Source organism: Gavialis gangeticus, unplaced genomic scaffold (genome assembly GCF_001723915.1).
Source record: "Gavialis gangeticus isolate Ggan-Ray unplaced genomic scaffold, GavGan_comp1, whole genome shotgun sequence".
Lineage (NCBI taxonomy): Eukaryota > Metazoa > Chordata > Crocodylia > Gavialidae > Gavialis > Gavialis gangeticus.
The window spans coordinates 136,607,921-136,626,783 of record NW_017729024.1 but is presented as its reverse complement, the minus strand read 5'-3'; the positions used below and the strand labels follow the sequence as shown (position 1 = coordinate 136,626,783).

Here is an 18,863-nt window from a genome sequence, read left to right as displayed (position 1 = left end):
ACCCCCCCCCCCAACCACCACTCCCAGAGCCAGAGCCACCCGCCCCCAAATGCAAGCGCAGGCCAGACCCATTGAGAAAAGTCCGGCACAGCCTAGCCCCCACACAGGACTTGGGGGACAGGTTCTGGCAGGCGCGGGGGAGAGTGGGCTGCAACTCTAGGCTTGGCCCGTGCTTGTGCTTGGGGAGGGTAGCGCTGGTGCTGGGAGCCTCCAGTACCCCCCTGTGGCTTCACTCTCAGTGCCACTACAGCCTGGCTAGGAAGAGCCAGAGCCACACCAGCCCCGGCCCCAGCCCGCCTCGTGGGCAGATCTGGGGGCACATGCCCCCCCATACCCTCCCAGGCTACATACCCTCCCTCCCTGCGCCCCCCCGGATGAGCCACTCGCAGCTCCATCCCCTGCCCCACACTGGCTGTACAGGGCTTGCTACTGTCCCTGCCCCATTCCCTACCTCCCTGCTGTTGGGGGTAGGGGGGAAGGCAGATCAAGGCCCGATTGGTGAGGGAGGGAGTAGGGCTAGGGCTGGGGGCTTGATCTGTCTTGCTCCCCCTGCATGGCCCTTTCCCCTCCTCCCTCCCCTTCCCACAGACTAACCTGCTGGGCAGGGGGCAGATCTTCAGTTCCTTTTAAATTCCAAAAGTTTTTTCCAACCTAAAAAGGTTGAAGACCACTGCTTTATAGATCAGAGCCCTGATACAGCTGTCACTTAACTAGGAAGCAAATAAAGTAATTCAAAACCCCATCCTAAATTGTTTCATCTCATTCTGTAAAGCACATTTTTTTAGCTTTTCTAATATTTGCTAAGTTTCAGTTTTGTTCCCAATTTGTAATGTAAGAGATTCATAGTATTTTCTCTTAATATTTGAAAAGCAAAAAAATTCTGTATCACAAGTTCAGATTTGGAGATATGGGTTTTTATGAAAGCAAGCATGAAGATTAACACATGTTTAAGGGATATAACAATGAATTTGAAAAATACATTTTGGAATTAAAAGTACTATTAATATTCTGTCTGTAGCTTAAAACTAAGTATAAGAAATTTACCTTTTTCTGGATTTCTTTAGTTTGGATTTTTCTTTGCTTTTTCTTTTTTGCTTTTTTTCTTCGTCATCATTTGTACCTATGGGTATAAAAGTTGTAATTTACGCAAAATATTCTCTCTTTCAAAATACATTTTATACTAAACTTGAAACACCAAATTCTTTTCTTCTCCAAGACCAAAATATTTTCTGTTACTTCTTCAATCTGTTCATTACAAAAGATTTTACAGGGCAGTAGCACTTTGATTATACCTCTCACATTCTAAATAGCAACATCCAAATATGTTTTGCGCAAAAACATGGTGAGAACTCCTAATTCACAGACATATATATATTAACTGCTTCTGTCTCCACAGACAGGATGCTTGTATTTCAATATCTTCATTAACAATCTGGAAGATGGGATAGACTGCACCCTCAGCAACTTTGCAGATGACACCATGCTGTGGGGTATAGCAGATAAACTGGAGGTTAGGGCTAGGATTCAGAGTGACCTAGACAAATTGGAGGATTGGGCCAAAAGAAATCTCATGAGGTTCAACAAGGACAAGTGCAAAGTCCTGCACTTAGTACAGAAGAATCCCATGTACCACTACAGGCTGGAGCCTGAATGGCTAAGCAGCAGCTCTGCAGAAAAGGACCTGGGGGGTTACAGCGGACGATTAGATGGATACAAGAAAGCAGTGTGCCCTTGTTGTTAAGGGCGCCAACAACATCTGGAGTACTGTGGCTAGTTCTGGGCTCCCCACTATAGAAAGGATGTGGACAAATTGGAGACAGCCCAGTGGAGGACAACATAAATGGTTTGGGGGCTGAGGCACATAACTTATGAGAAGAGGCTAAGGGAACTGGGTTTATTTAGTCTGCAGAAAAGACTGGGGGGAAGGGGGCAGGGATGACAGTAGCTTTTAACTACCTGAAGGGTGGTTTCAAAGAGGATGGAGCCAAACTGTTCTCAGAGGTGACAAATGACAGAACAAGGAGCAGTGGTCTCAAGTTATAGCAAGGGAGGTTTAAGTTGGATATTAGGAAAAACTTTATCACTAGGTGAGTGAAGCACTGGAACAGGTTACCTAGAGAGGTGGTAGAATATCCATCCTTGGTGGTTTTTAAGGCCCAGGCTGACAAAGCCCTGGCTGGAATGATCCAGTTGGGGATGGTCCTGCTTTGAGCAGGGGTTGGACTAGATGACCTCCTGAGGTACCTTCCAACCCTAATTTTCTATAATTCTATAATTTATGTCTCTTTCACAGTTCCCATGCGAATATCCTCTTTATTAGTAAAACCTGAACTCTGAAAGAACTCACATCTTCAAGATTTACCAAACATTCTTCCTGGTTTTCCTTCTCTCTGTCCCCATACTATTTGGGAAAGCAAGGTTTGAGTTCATGTAAACACTCAATAAAGTAACTGGAGTAGGACTCATCCGTGACCAGTGTGACACTAAGACTATATTTCACCCTGCTATAAAATGACAGAGAGTCATACCAACAACTTGGTACTGAAACCAGGACACCAGAGGGGAACTAAGTAATAAACAACATACAAAGTTAAGGAGCACTACATGATAAAACAGTTTAGCTAGCTACCTAGGATGGTCTAAATATACTTAGTCCTGACTTAGAACTGGTGGATGGATTAGATCGGGGTGCTAAAACTTCAGCCCACGAGCCAAACATGGCCTGCGGAGCCTTGGAATCCAGCTCACGGGGCTCCAAATGGGTCAGAAAATTTGGTGGCGGGTTACAAAATGTTACCACCATCCTCCCCGCTGGCAAATCCCAAGCTCTGTGGCAGGTAAGTCAGGCCATGTTTCTTTCCCTCCACCAGGCCAGGCTGAGGCTGGACCATGCACCCTTCCTCCCCTACATGCTTAGGCCTGCGTGGCTGATTCAGAGCTGGGCTATGCCCCTTTCCCTCCATAGGGCCAGTTCAGAGCCAAGTCATGACTTCTTCCCCATGTCGCTGGATTGGGCTGGGCTGCTGAACAACAAGAAAGATTTCTACACTTCCCTGCCTGTCTGCCATCTGACACCACCAGGGAAGGAATCCTGCCTTATCTGCCCAGCAAAGAGCAACTGACAAAGATACTCTCAGGGACCCAGAGGAACAGACTTCCATCTTCAGCTTCCTCTGTGCAAAAATGAAATGTATTTTCTACCTATGAGGACTTTTTACCATCTTTAATTTTCCCTGAGTCTGAGGAAGGGTGTGTGCACCTGAAAGCTTGCAGAAAAGGATTTTTTGTGATTTCTTAGTTGGTCTAATAAAAGGTATCATCTCTGAAACAAGAGTTCTAGAGTTTTGCATTTTTCTAGTGAGCTACCAGAGCTCACTGCACATGTGAAGCACATCCAAAAGGGGAGCACGGCCTCGGTGCTATACCACCTCTGGGATCCAACCCTGCATACACTTTATCACAACACCTATTTATAAAAGTATCCAGAAAGGAGAGCAAATGACTTTGATGGCATCTAAAGTTGATTTTAATTCAATGTTTCTTTAAATCAATACACCTTGGGTCCACAGTTAACTGTAAGCTATCTAGTATTCAAACAGCAAACTTTGCCCCTAAGAGCAACACCTATGCATTCTCACAGTTAACAGGGTAGAGCACTTCTGAGTTAGCACCACTCATTTGAAGATTGATGTTGGGATGGAAGAGATGGGATTGACAATTTGAAAAACATCCACAGCCATTATGGTGGATTTCATCAGAAGAACAGGTAATGGCTGAGTTTCCATTTTCAGTCAGCAACAAAACTGCATAATTATAGAAGAATACACAGCTAGTTTACAGGATACCTCTAGCTGGTCTAATAAAAGCTATCACCTCTGCCACAAGTTCTGATTCCTTCCCACTAGTTTGGAAGTTGCTTTCAGTTTTAGTATTTTGCAAGTTATTAGTAATGCAGATATGTAAAAACCCGTGAATTCAAAAACTGTAATTATAAGGTTGCCAGCACTGAATTAAAAAAGCCCAATGTTAAATTTTGATCAAATACACAGATCAAACTTATTACTACACCATCTAATCATAGCACTTCCTTCATCTTTAGAACTTGTTTTTTCTTAGGGAAAATCTACTTTTCTGTGCTGGGTTAGACTGGTTATCAAATATCTATGTGTAACCATCATTCTTTTGACTTTTTGAAGCTGAGTAAACCAAACAGGAAGACAAACCAACAAACATATAGCACTTCCACAATTCAAAACAGGAATCTATACTAGCCAGATGATCTATACTAAAGAGCAAAAGATTCTGTCCTACACATCTACTTAAAGCTAGCTGTTTCACTTTTTTCCCAAATGAGTGGCCAATTCAGAGGCAGATGCAAAAATTCCCAGGTTCAAATTTACTTAATGTTTGTGAACAAACTTGTTCCTGACCAGGTCTTCAAAACAGAGATTTTTTTTGCTGAGCATTTCAATATGCTACAACAGGCATCTTAGCATTTCTTTTGAAGGGTTCTAGCAATACAGGAGATATTGGGAGAATACTTATCTCTACCCCTCCATCCTAATGGCCCAACTGTTAGGTTTTGATCAGGAAGTGGAGTCATAATAAGAGTATAAAAGTGGAGACAAAAGAGTACAAAAAATTAAGGCTGAAAATGCAAGGGCATGAAAAATAATAAGTGCATCATGGTTGGTATACGTAAGACTGATCTAATAATAAATGGCAACTTCAAAATAACAGCAGGTGACCATGTCCCAATATACCTAAACTAGTAGGCTCAGATTATGCTAAGACAGACTCCCATGAGAGGTATCTTTCTGTTTAGACCTTTGTCCATCCAGAGTCGCCATCTCTATATAAACTTGAGTACCTGTGAATTACTTCATCCCACCCAGTTCTCTCTCTGGAGAATTTGAGGTTTATTCTTCTAAGACACCAGACAGACATAACAACCTGTTGCTCGGCAACTGTTATATCAGTATGATTCTGTAAAACTGCTCAAACTTTAACCCTGCCTCATCCAGGATCAGGTTTAGGGTAATTTAACTCACTTACATTGCTACAGGATCATGCCACATATTCCCAAGAAACAGCTGTCCCTCTCATTCAAATCAGCTTGAATGTAGGTTTTCCATATTGTACATGAACAGATATAACACCAACTATTAATTCTCAAATCCAATTCACTAGTTGCTTTCAAACAAAATCTTGCTTAGGAACTAAAGACAGTAACTAAACTAAAAAGATACACAATAAAAGCCTTTTTAGGTAACTGCTTTGATTAGCAAAGGAAAAATTTCCAAGTATAAAGTGACAGTCACAGCACTTTAAAAGATTTATTTTTTAGTTTATAATGTTCTACTAATTTAGAGCTTACTCTTTTTCTCTCCTATGGACTGCAGTCTTATCAGTTCTTCTTCCTCACTGTCTTCACTGCTTGTACTGCTAACATCTAAAACAATGTCTCTTTTAGGGTCCACGCGCAGAAAATTTCGGCATTCAAATGTCAGATGACCAGCTGAATAAAAAAAAAGGTTAAGACAGAGAGAAAAACATGACTTGTTATGAAGTGATACTGAATAGGTACAGACATTTGCTGTTCCACAAGAAATGCTCCTGGGAGTGATTTAATCCTGTGTGTTATTTAATCCTGGTTGTTTAACTCAGGGTTATTTTTACTTCTCGAGTGGCAATTTTTGCTTTGGGAGAATACTCCCAAACATCTGTATACTCAGGGTTTCTCCTGGGAAAGCAGCAATGTGGCCACTGACGACTTGCTGCTTTGGGTTGTGAAGTATACATTTTAGTATTACGGAGACATGGTAAAGTGTTGGACTAAAATTTTAGTCCATCAGTGGAGAAATAAATGAAGGTCAATTTGAAAGAATACTGGAGGGCTTTTGGGATTTGTGCACTGGGGAAGAAGTTTGTTGACTGGAGATGAGTTTTCTTGTTCGCCCAGCATATCCTTCTATCCACCAGTGTTTCTCTTGTAGCTTTTAAACCTTTCTAAGCTTTTGTATTATTTGTTTTTGAAGTATTTACTCAAAGAAAAGTAAAACGTTTTGCAAATGAAAAAGAATGTTTTTTAGAGCAAAATGTGAAATCTATTTCCCTTCCAGCAACAAGTGATATCTGTACCAGCCAAAGAATAACTGAAAAATGTGGAAGAATATTATTTGTCATTTGTATGTTCTAAAATAGAGAATATGTGTCAACAGTTATTAATGCTTTAAAGACACAGCAGGTGATAAGAACACAGTGTACACAGAAAACACACTTAAATAAGAAAAAGATTAAACCACAAATGTAGAAAGACAATAGGAGCAATTAAAAATTTGAGGCATGTTTTCTATGATGAGCTCAAGATCAGAAATTCCAGGGTAAAGGTGATATAAAACATTTGAGTACCCTCCTCTGGTTATTGTACCAATAATAAACATTTCTAGCTCAGAGACAGTAAATTGACTAATTCTTCTATAATGCAGTAATTATTAGAAACATCAGCTCATTAAAAAGGACTTTATCTGCACAAGCAGCTATCTATACGTATGCATATTTTTTTAAAAGGAAGCAAAAATCCCAAGTTTGTATCCCAGCAACAGATAAGAAAATGAAAACCCATCTGAAAATAACAGACAAGGGGAAATGTGAAAACCAGAGCTCTAAACTCAACCTTTTGTAAAGCTGTCAGCTGAAAAAATAATTTAACTGTATACAAAAAAGGAACCCAGCTAGAAGTCTCCACAGGAACCAGGGTAGTTATTGAAACAAACACAGACTCTTCATATCAAAGATAGGTTCCTGAAGGCAAAGCAGTAGGGAACATTAACAAAAGATAAGTCACTTGACTTTTCTAACCAAGTTTCTCTCTTCCAGAAAGTTTCCAACATTTTACATATTAAATAGTACTATTCTGAAATCATTGGGAGTCTTCAGAGGGACTTAAAAAAAAAAAAAAAAAAAAAAAAAAAAAAATCAACCCAGCGAATAAGTGAGAAATTTATTAAAATTTTGGCAAGCCACATAACCTGTCTTTAAACAGAGAACTAAAATTGTTTGAAAATGGCATCAACAAAATGATCTTAAAAATTAAGAAAATGATTCAAGTAAAAGCAGCTTTTGTTACTAGACCATTCCCTCCTCCCACTCCCCCCCCCCAAAAGACAATAAATTTAGGCCATTTATAAAGTGAGTAGCCATCAAGCCATCCATATGACACAACATGGAAATGCTAGACGGTAACACAGTACACTCAACCCAAATTATGCACTCATCTTTTAGGCATGCAAGTTAACTGCTTTACACTACACAGCTCCCAAACTTTTTTCTCATTGCTTACATTGTAACAAACATTGGCCAGGTACAGAGTTCACAATTTTACCAGTATAAGAGACTGGAAATCAGCATATGCCCATAACAAAACAGATGTTTGGCGCACAAACTGGTTTAAAAATGGCAGAACCTAATCTAAGAGTTGTCCCCTTGCTCCCCCACATCCAAACCACAGGGCAAATGTGTGTTCAGTCTGCTACCAGTCTAAACTATGCTGCTTACAGAAAACCATGCAACTTAGATCGATTCTACCTCGGGCTTTCTGAATGCCAGTACCTAGCCATTATCTGCATGAACTGCTTAAGTACTATATTTACCCAAATCTGAAGACAACCTCTCTTCCCCTCCAATCATTATATTGTAGACACAGAAAATTATAAATTTGTTTTAATTTTCCATGTCTAGAAACAAGTTACTGGAAGGTCATTTTAGATTCATAGACATTAGGGCTGGAAGGGACCTCAGAAGATCATTGAGTCCAGCTGCATGCCCCAAGGACAGGAAGTCAGCTAGGGCCAAAGGATCCCAGCAAGGTAAGTGTTCAAATGTTTATTAATCCACACGAGCTTATGATCTGCACTTACTGGGAATTCTTCGTTTAAGGGGAATAATTGCAATCCCCGATCCCCATCATGAATGGGGTTCAACGGATTACCCACACCTGTTGGCACAGTGTAGACACATGCTGAGCCAGTCAGTGTAGTGCGCGTGCAGGCCCTGACATCTTAAATTCATCCTTCCCACCACTGTCACAGGGAAGGCAGCAGCTGGGAAGCAGCCAGCCAAGCCCACAACCCTGTCCCTCCTTGCCACATGTCCCCTGTGCCTGCACCCCTGCCACCGGTGCCTTCCTTCTCCTACCACTTGTACCTCTTGTGCCTGCCCCTCCCTGAGCTCCCCTTGCCCATGCATCCTCTGCTCTGTTCCCCTTTTCCTGTTCCCCATGCTCTTCCTGCACTGCATGCCCCTTCCTTGTGCTCCTCTCTCTCCATGTTCTACTTCTCCCACTCCCTATGCATCCCTTTCCCCATGCCCCTTCCCTCATTTTCCCCCATTCCACCCCCTCACTTTACCCCCTTTCCCTGCGTTTCCCCCTGCACTATGTGCCCTTCCCCCCATACTTCCCACTGCACTGCACCCCACTTGCTCCACGCTCCCCCTTTCCTGCATCCTATCCCTGTGCTTCCCCATGCCCAGCACACCGCTTCCCCCATAATCCCCATGGCACCCCTTCCCCTGTGCTCCCACCCATACCACACACCTTTTTCCCCATGCTCCTCCCTGTACTGCATTTCTGTCACTCCACGTGTTCATTTCCCAATTTCCCACATCCCGCTCGCTCTGCATATCCCTTCCCCCCCCGCCACTTGGCACATGAGCCATCTGGGCCCTGTCTAGAGTTGCAGCAGCTGCTTACCTTGCCTGGCACAGCCTGCTTCATCGAGGCTAAGTACAGACATTCAAAAAACCCGAGCCTGAACTGATTCAATCTCTGGAGGTTACTTTAACCTGCATAGATTGAACCAGCATGCAAGTAAACATACATTTAGTTTTGATTCCAGAAATGCAGGCACATGCCTGCAGTGGCTCAGGCCAGAAACTGGGGGGGCACTAGAGCAAGCCCTCCCTTCCCTTCCATAGTGGCTGGGCCACAGAGAAGCTAAGCTGAGGCAGAGGATGGGGTCAGGCCCCCTGCAACCCTAAGCATGATTGGGGAGGGGTTTCAATCCCCACCCTGGTCTGCAGGGACTCCAGCCAGGGTGTGCGTGGAGGGAGAGGGGGGAAGCAGCCTTTGCCAGGCTTTGGGAGGCGGAGGAGGGGAAGCGTGGCCAGATCCCAGATCCCAGACCCCAGGCCCTGGCCAGATGCCAGACCCAGCATGGCCTCCTAAGGCAAAGGGGGCAGGAGGGGGTGTATTCCCCCCTCTGTCCCCTCTCCACCCAGGACCCCAGCTGGGGCCTGCCTGGCCGAGGCGCAGCAGCCCATTGGGGTCCCTCCCCCTTCACTGCTCCAGGGGTGGGGGCATGGCCCCCTGAGGTGAAGGGGGCAGGGTGGGGGTTTATTCCCCCCTCCACCCCCTCTCCCACCAGGGGGACCACAGCTAGGGTGTGCCAGCCCCGGCCACTGTCTCCGCCACTTGCTCCCACCCGGCATTCCCCACACTGGGGCAGATGGAGCATCCTACAGTAGCCCCCCATGCTTCTACGGGATGCTCCATCCCCCCATGCTTCTACGGGATGCTCCATCCGCCCCAGCACTGTAGCGATCACGAGCCATGCTGCTACCTCAAGGTATGTAAAAAAAATTTTAAAGTTGTGTCTGTATCCAAATCGTGAATCAGCATTGAATCTTCAGATTTGGCTGAGTCGAATCAGGGACAGGGATCCAAATCAATGGAGCAAATCACTGTCCCTGATTTGGGCTGAATCTGAATTGAATAGGTCCCATTTCACACAGTCCTATTGCCGATTCAAATGCCAACCAAAAAACTTTAAATTCCAATTTGTTGACTATTTGCTTCTTGTTGAAATACTAAGACACCAATAGTACATTATAAAGATCTATACTAAGATTTCCCAAAGTTGAAGGAGGGATGAAAACTAGAGAGAAGAACAGAAAGTGAAAAGTTGTATAAAATTTTATAGGTAGGCTAGCAGGAGAGGGGAAATTGGTTGATTTTCCTGAAGCAGCAGCTCCGCTTTAATAAGTTTGGGAAATGATGGGCTATAAGCATACTTACGATAGCCACATTTCTTGCATCCTGCCCTGATGTTATCCTTATTTCCACCTGAAAAACAGAATTCTATTACTAACAACAATCAACTAGAACTTATGCTAATGCAGTTTCTTTTTAGCCTTTATTTTACTAGGCTCTTAGATCAAGTCATGATGTACTGCACTGGCTATTCATTTTGGAAGTTATTTATTTAATTGGTTTCTGTTACCAAAAGGTTGGCATTCATAATGTAAAAGGGAAATAAAAGCAATGATGTTATAATATCTTCAAGTTTGTTTTTTTGTATGGGACCCTGTCACACTAATTCTAACATTCTGTGTCAAATCAGTTAGGTCCTAGCATTTGCCGAACAATTATCCCATTGCATGAAAGTCAAAATTAGCATGGACCCCCTACATTCACTAACACGGATCTCCTACATTCAGTAACTGCATATATTTAATGTGAATAACTTATTTAAAAAGTACAAAAAATAATTAGCATAACAAAAAGGGAAACTTAAAAAAAAAAAATCACCAGATTTTTGTTTCAACATTTCCAAAATAAAATGCTTTGACATTAAATGATTTATTTCAACTCTGTTCTGAAACAGTGACTTTTGGTTTTAAAGTTGCCAAAAGTTAAAAATAGATTGAAACTTGAAAATGCAGTTTTTGCTGTCACTGAAACACAACCAAAAATTGTTTTAATCAGTTTTAATAATTTTTTGCCTCCTTTTCTCTGATTTTTGTTTTGTCTACTGAAACAAAAAATATATATTCACACAGTTATGTCATGATTTCAATATTCTAAGAATAATGCCAACTACAGAAAGTAATAATTTAACATCCTATGTGTGTTCTACTCATTGTCTCTTTTGTACCTCTCTATTATCCATCATTTCACATACAGCATCGTCACCCTCAACTTGAATCTATGGATAAACTGTATACAAGCAATAAGCCATGCTATATTAATCTTTAAAATACACACTTAATTCCAATATTGTTGGGAGTGCCATATGTACAGAGGCAGAAAAGGATCTTGAAGGCATCACTGACCCCAAGATGAACATGGGCCAGCAGTGTGGGGATGCAGTCAGGAAGGCCAACCGTACCTTGTCATGCATCCACAGATGCATCTCAAGCAGGTCCAAGGAGGTGATCCTCCCCCTCTATGCGGCACTGGTCAGGCCGCAGCTGGAGTACTGTGTCCAGTTCTGGGCGCTGCACTTCAAGAGGGATGTGGACAACATGGAGAGGGTCCAGAGGAGGGCCACTCACATGATCAGGGGGCAGCAGGGCAGGCCCTATGAGGAGAGGCTACAGGACCTGAACCTGTTCAGCCTCCAGAAGAGAAGGCTGAGGGGGGATCTAGTGGCCTGTTACAAACTAGTCAGGGGGGAACACTAGGCACTGGGGAAGTCCCTGTTCCCCCGAGCACTACCAGGAGTGACCAGGAATAACAGTCACAAGCTGGTAGAGAGTAGATTCAGACTAGACATCAGGAGGTGCTACTTCACTGTCAGGGTGGCTAGGATCTGGAACCAACTTCCAAGAGAAGTGGTGCTGGCTCCTACCCTGGGGGTCCTTAGGAGGAGGCTGGATGAACACCTTGCTGGGGTTGTTTGACCCCAGTACTCTTTCCTGCCATGGCAGGGGGTTGGACTTGATGATCTGCTCAGGTCCCTTCCGACCCTAGAAACTATGTTTTATTGTACCTGTCTGGTTTTCTATTAGTTTGCAGGAGTTAGCACACTGTATTAGGTGACTAAATGTTTATACATACCATAATTTAAACACTGAAGGCATACAATAAGATATATTAGTCAAAATAAAACATTAGCATCAACAAATATTAAGATCTGCCTCAACTGGTACAACTGCTGAGAATATTCAGATTTTATTTAAGGGGCAAAAAGGCTTCTCTCTCTCAGCCAAGAAGAAACAATTTAGTTATCAAAGACACTTATGAAACTCTCCCTTCCCCTATCTTTTTTTTTTTTTTTTGCACAAAGCATCATAGAAAAAGTACTACAGTAGCTCTCCACAGTACAGAATTTATTCTACTCTTATAAAACTAATTTAAACAAACTGCTATCTTTAACTATCTGTACCCTGATGTTGACCAAGTCATATATTTAGTAGCTTTTTTTCTCGAAGGACACACACACACGCGCACGCACACACACACACACACTTTAATGGTGAAAAACAAAGACTTGTATTACAAAGCTCTAGCAGTTTTAGAGTTTACAGGTACAAATATTTCAGACCTTTGGAAGGTGGAGAACAGCAACAGATACACTTTGTGTACCAGTTTTTGGTGGTGTTAATTTTACAGTAATCTCTTATAATGTTATTTTAAGTACTTCCAACAGGACAGGGGGACAAAATAGGTGGTTTATATGAGCAGTGAGAGAGAATAAAAGAAAGAAAAACAGCCTAAAGAACAGTGGCATAAATCTTGTTAATTTGTCACTGGGTAAATCATCAATATGGTCTTATTAATTGAAGCACCGAACCCCTACCACAGTTCTATTGGTTTGTAAACAAAACATTTTGGTTAATTAATCATCTGTTATAGTATAATTAGTAATTTCCAAATGTACACTACGCTCATTCTAAATGACAATGAGATTTGTTTCTGGATTATTAGTGGGTTCAAGGCAAAGTACTGGATACTCTTCAACTTTTCTTAGCACACTAAAACCTAGATGGATCAACCATTCCATATAGCAGAGCTATCTCATCTTTTATTTTGGTGGGAACTACATACAAGAATACAAAGCAGAAATTGTTGTAATGGAATAAATAAACTATGTAATCTTTATATATCAAGCGTAGGCAACATTTTTGGGCAGAGTGCCAAAAACAACTGCAACCTCAACCTGTAAGATGCTGGCATGCCAGGGGCAGACTTCGGGAAGGGTGGGGGGGGAGAAGGGAGGGGAGCTGCAAAGGGGCCTGATCTTCCTTGTGGAAGCACAGCCCTGGCCCCTTCCCTGCCATCCACCCTGAGGTTTGTGCGCCAAGCAAAATGTCTTTGCGTGCCACACTGGCACCCATGCTGGGAGTTGCCTACTCTTGTTATATAGTAAACACGCCAAATTTTTGTAGTAAGGAAGTGTACATTAAGTGAACCAGAATACATACAATTTGTATTTGGAATTTGTGTAATAAAGAAAAAAAATGTATTATAAATGTAAAAAAATCATGATTAATTGTGCCTCAATATATCAGGCAAAACATATTGCAGCAAAAATTGAAAATGGCTTACTTGTTACTGTATTTACTTTAGTGCACATACTTCCCTATAACCCTTTTTGGAGAATTAAAATTGCATTAGATCAGGTGTGGCCAACCTGTGGCATGTGTGCCACAAGTGGCACAGGCAGCCTGTGTGTGAGCCACAGTAGTTCAGGGAGGGGACAAGTAGGACATTTGTAGAGAAGGCAAGAAGGAGAAAGCAAATAGGGCAGGGAGCATAGGGAAGAAAGCATAAAGTAGAGCAGCAAATCAGGCAGGAGAAGGGCCTGGAATGGCACTCAGGGAAGTTGCAGGGCTAATCTGTGGCACCCCTGCCATAAAGTTTGGCCTCCACTGCATTAGTGCATCTTACCTACATCCCCAAAAGCAAAAAAGTCTCCGGATTCCTTACCACCATCATATATTTCACATAGGGCCCCTCTATAAATGCAGTTAAAGGCATGATGGGATCTAATGCACAATCCACACAATCACACCTCCTGCAATGTCACATGTGCATGGCAGGAGGTGTGACTGTGGGATCACAAATCAGATGTCATTACGGCTTATTGCCAGTGCAGGCAGAGCCTAATCCTGAGCTCTCCTGAACAAGCAAGAAACAAGCTCCCACAGCTGGGAGTCCCCTCAGCTGACAAGTTTCCCAGCCACAGGGGTACCCCAAGCACCTCTGCTGCCTGAAGCTGTCAGTTGGGAGGTCCTAGGCGTGGGGTACACATGCAGCTGGGAGCTCCAATCAGCTGACAGGGCTCCCAGAACATTCATTTAATGCTACAATAGGAAACAGTTACAAAGCACATATTTTGTGGAAAAACTTTGAAGTTTTTTATCATGCCATTAAGTGATTGAACGTGTCGCTGCGTGACTACTTAAAAGGCCTGCTTAGCTGGTTAATCAATCACACCTTAAGTGTAATTTGTAGACAGGTCCTTACAGTGGTATTGAAATCATCTGTCAAAGTGCCCCAAACGACCTCCTCTACTGAAAACCTTTAATGCAATTCTTTGAGTAGCTCTTGGGTGTGTACAGGAGTGATCTGCACACGTTTTACAGTGCTGTAATTTACAGCAGTTTTTATACAGCTATAAAGTTATAGCCATAGGTGCTGAGAATGTATGGGCCTGAGGGCCCTGGCTCCCCTCGGGAAGCGGGCTGTTGGGGCCTAAACCAGAAGAAAATTACATAATGTTTCCCCTTTAAAGGAGAAAAACATGGGAAAAAGGGTTTCTCTTTGTAGGCTACAAGGAGCTGCTTGGGGCAGGGGGGAGCAGGGAGGGCTATAGGTGGAAGGGGGTGCCACATGCACATGACAGCCAAACAGTGGTGAATGAAGAACAGCTCCTTCTAGGTAAGTCTATGGGGGCGAGTGATGAGGGGGCACAGGTGACACATTGGGAAGGGCGGAGGTGCACAGGCAATGCAGCACAGAGGGGCAAGGGGGCAGAGTGATGTGGCAGGGAGGAGGGGGAACACAGGCAATGTGGAGGAGAGGGGCAGGGGGGCACAGGCAATGCATCAGTGCAGGACAGAGCACCATGGCCACCAAGGTGAGGTGCGGAAGTGGCATGGAATTGCGCTCCTGCTGCTGCTGGAGCCAGAGGGTGTCTCACCTTGATGGACAAGGCAGTGTGGTGCTCCCTCCTGTACTGGGTCCTGCCCAGTGAGCCCCTGAAGACAATCCTGTCCAAGGCTGGTCTGGCCAGGCTGCAGCCCCACACCCTGCTTTGCACACAGGAATCTGGCACAGGAATCCTACCCCCCCCACGCATTACCTGTGCCCACAACCCCCCTTTCCCACATACCCATCCCATTCCCCACATACTGGGGGCTGGCACACATCCATCATCTTGGCCACCCCCCGGCCAAAAATGAAAGTTGGTGCCTATGGTTACAGTGTTCTTAAATATGACAGAAGTGCAGTGTTTGGAGGGGAAGGGGGGGAAAGGTCTCTGAACCTCACTGCACTTTCCAGGTTAGGGGGCAAGGGGGCACTCTGTAACCGCCTCAGTCTTCTCCACTGGTCAAAAATTTGACCAGTATACAGAAGTTTTTAAAAGCACTGTAAAGCTAAAATGCTGTAAAATACAGTGCTTCAAATGTAGTAACTCATTTAACAAGGGTTAATTTAAAGTAATGTACCCATTTTTAAAGTATTGTAAATTCATACACTTCTATTAAGTCATGGCCAGGCATCCTAATTTTCTTTGTTTAAAAGCTGCAGACTTCAATCAAAAAACCCCAAATCCATGTTTTTCCATGGTTAAAATGAAACACCACTACATAAATATAGGTATCATAGATTTCACAGACATTAGGGCTAGAAGGGACCTCAGAAGATCATTGAGTCCAGTCCCCTGCCCAAAGGGCAGGAAGTCAGCTGGGGTCATAGGATCCCAGCAAGATAAGCATCCAATTTACTCTTGAAGGTGTTCAATGTAGGTGCCTGAACCACCTCCAATGGCAGGCTGTTCCAGACCTTGGGGGCTCGGACAGTAAAGAAATTCTTCCTTATCAGTTGAACACAATGTTTTATATTTACAGTTTAAAAGCAATTTGGAAGCCTCAATCACTATAATAAATAAATTATAAATACCTATAAATGTTGGCATTTGATTTTGAGTTTTTTATCATGGAAAATCAGAGCTCCCCTACCTCCTTTGCTCACCAAGATGCAAGTCCAGCTGTGGCTGTTCCCCACACTGCTTTGAGGCGCTGAGCCACCCTGACATGCCAGTGTCCTGCCCATGCCATCGCCCCTCCCTCCCAAGCCAGCCACCCCAACCCTGCCGGTATCACTCACTCCCAACCTACAGCCCCCTGCCCGCACCCAGTCCTGCCAGCGGGGGGTCCCCAGCTGCTAGGGCTACAGGGACAGGAACCCAGATCTGCAGCTACCTTCCCTCCCCCAGCAGCACCCAAGCCCAGGCTGCTGCCTGTGGGAGGCAGCGACTGCTGCCACTAAGTGGAGCACAGCTGGAGTGGAGTCTGTGGTGGCAGCAGATGCAGGATGCCTGTTGTAGGCTTGGGGGTCCCTGCCCTGCTGCCCTTCTCCCATGGCCCAGCAGGTGGGACCCTGAACAGCAAGGCAGAGTGGGGTGGGGAGGCTTGGTGTCACATCTGGGAGCCTCGCATTGCCATGATGAGGTGTCTCCTGTCCCATCCCCCCGGAGGTGGCACCAAGACTCCCTGCCCTACTCTGCCATGCCAAGTCCCACCTGCTGGGACGCAGAGGCCCCATGGGGAAGAGCAGCAAGAAGCTCACATCCACCTCTGCCCTGTGCACAAATCTGGAGAACGTGTCCCCTGTAACACCCTGGGGAGTCTGGGCAGCACTGGAAAGCCCCCTTGCTACCCCCCAGATAAACTGCCTGAGGCTCCATCCCACTCCCCACCCAGACCCTGTGCCCGCACATTTTGGTCCCAGGCCCCATCCTAGCTGGGCAGCAGCCCCAGCTCCAGCCCCACTCCTTCCTCCCTCGCTAGGGGAGCCTCAATCCCTCCCTCCCTCCAACCAGGCTTATCTGTGGAGAGCTGTTCTACGCTGCCGTGCGTGTGTGCTGGTGGCGCTCCCTGCCTGATCACCCTCCTCCTGCTCCCCCAGTGCCTTATAGGCTGGAACTCTGCCAGCCTGCAAAGGGAAACCTGCCATTTCCCATGTTTTTCTCCTTGAAGAGAGAAAATCTGGGTTTTCTCCTTAAAATGCAAAAATGGGCACTTTCCTGCATTTTTCCCCATGGCAAATGGAAAACCCAGATCCCCTGCTCATGGCAATAAAGCACTTTGTCATGAAAAAAACTTTTATACACACCCCTTGGTTCTATTCCAGCAGGTAGCCTATGCAGAGCTTTATAATTATTCTGCTGCTTTGAGCAAACAGACCTTGTCCATTAGCTCACAGAGACATATAACCCAGTCTTCTGGGATTCAAACCCTGCAAACAGTTCAATTCAGGGTGCTGTCATGTTAGGTGTGGCCACTAGAAAAAGGAATATATAAGGCCAGCAAAGCCCGAACCAACTATAAAAGACTGCTGAAAGTTTAAAATTTCTGTATGAGTTTATACTGAACTCAGGATTACTCTGTATTGTGATTGTGGCCAATACTTCCACTCAGCAGTAATTTCACTGAAGGCAGAATGAGTTTGATTTGTTATGAAGCAACAAACTCCTCTTCCTTGTTGTGGTGGAGAGGCTTGCGTGCCCTGATGATCCCAAGAACAATGCCGTCTGGAAATTTTTTTTGGTAGGGTATCCCATGACAGTAAGGTGAAAGATTGGGGTTGGGTCGCTATTTGTCTGAAACCTCACAACTAGGGCAGGTGGAACTCTTTAGCCCTGGTTTGGGAACCTACCTAGGAGAAGGATACTCCAAAACTAAACCTACAGCTTAGAGATCTTTCTGCAGCTGTCCTAGTTCACCAGGCCACGGCACATAAGTTTCAGGCCTAAAGAGCCGGGCCAGTCAGTGCAAACTGTACTCCACTTAAAGCTCCACACACAGGCAGGAAGGAAACAAGTCCTCCAATAAACTAGCATGGAAACCTTTTTAAAACCACAGCATTTCCCTTACAAAGCTCTGCCTGGTGATTAAAACTTATTTCCCTGACAGGTGGGGTATTCTGTACAGATCTGGGAAACGTTTGCCTTCTGAAAGTGACTTACAGTTCACTTTGTGACTGTTTCTGATGCTCTTGCCTGACTGCTTAAATGAGTTGAAACATTACCAGAAAATAATCTAGACTGCTTACTATACCCGTCGGTCATCTAGTCCAACCCCTGCCTGACAGGCAGGATCCTCCCTACCCAAACCATCCTGCACAAACCCACATCTAAACTGTGCATGCACAAGCCTGCGCTCAACCCTGACATACCACGGCCTTCGCACCCTGACCTGCCCCAGGTGGAGCAAGAGACGCAGCAACCCACATCCAGCTGCTGTAAAAGGGAGTCAGTGCTCGCTCAGGAGACCCCTGGAGAGGGCCAGGCCGGGCAGAGGAAGGCGATGCCCCACTTCGGGTTGCCAACTCTGTTTGAATCTATTCCGGGAGGTTTTCTCACGTGATGTAGTGACATTAATGACCAGTCTACTGTACTGCACTCAGGAAGGTAAATGCACATTACTATTACATTTAAAAAAAAAAAAACCCACGGCCCTAACCTGGACACGACATTTAATGTTTATTTTAAAGAACACCCTATTACTTGTTTCCCGGGTGACTCTCCAATTCCTGGAGGCTCCCAGGCGATCCTGGAGGGTTGGCAACCCTACGCCCCACAGGTGGGGACAACTCCCCGCACTCTGCGCGGAGGGGAAGCCCCTGCATCCAAGAGCTTAGGCTGCGGCCCGGCCCAGGTTGCGGACAGGGCGCTCCCAGCTCGGCCGGGGGTTAGGACACGCGGAAGGGGCCGCCACCCGCTGCCCACAAACAAGGTGCCCACCTGGCAGTGCCATCATCCGCCTCCGCCTCCTCTGGCCGCGTTGTTCCGGGCCGGGGCTGAGCGCGACGCGCCGTTGGCCGCACCACTCGCCCAGGCGGGGGGGGGGAG

The 18,863-nt window shown here is 45.0% G+C and overlaps 1 protein-coding gene across 1 annotated transcript in view; it reads right to left on the bottom strand.

The window, feature by feature from the left end:
• SREK1IP1 (SREK1 interacting protein 1) overlaps positions 1 to 18,856 on the bottom strand; it is a 24,208-nt gene extending 5,352 nt beyond the window's left edge. Inside the window, exons 1-4 of the mRNA XM_019517801.1 lie at positions 18,756 to 18,856; positions 10,076 to 10,123; positions 5,378 to 5,518; positions 1,045 to 1,120 (exon numbers count right to left, since the gene is read on the bottom strand). Coding sequence (XP_019373346.1) covers positions 1,045 to 1,120; positions 5,378 to 5,518; positions 10,076 to 10,123; positions 18,756 to 18,771 — 281 coding nt within the window. The 5' untranslated portion in view covers positions 18,772 to 18,856. The remainder of the gene's footprint in view (positions 1 to 1,044; positions 1,121 to 5,377; positions 5,519 to 10,075; positions 10,124 to 18,755) is intronic.
• Between the last annotated feature and the right edge of the window lie 7 nt (positions 18,857 to 18,863).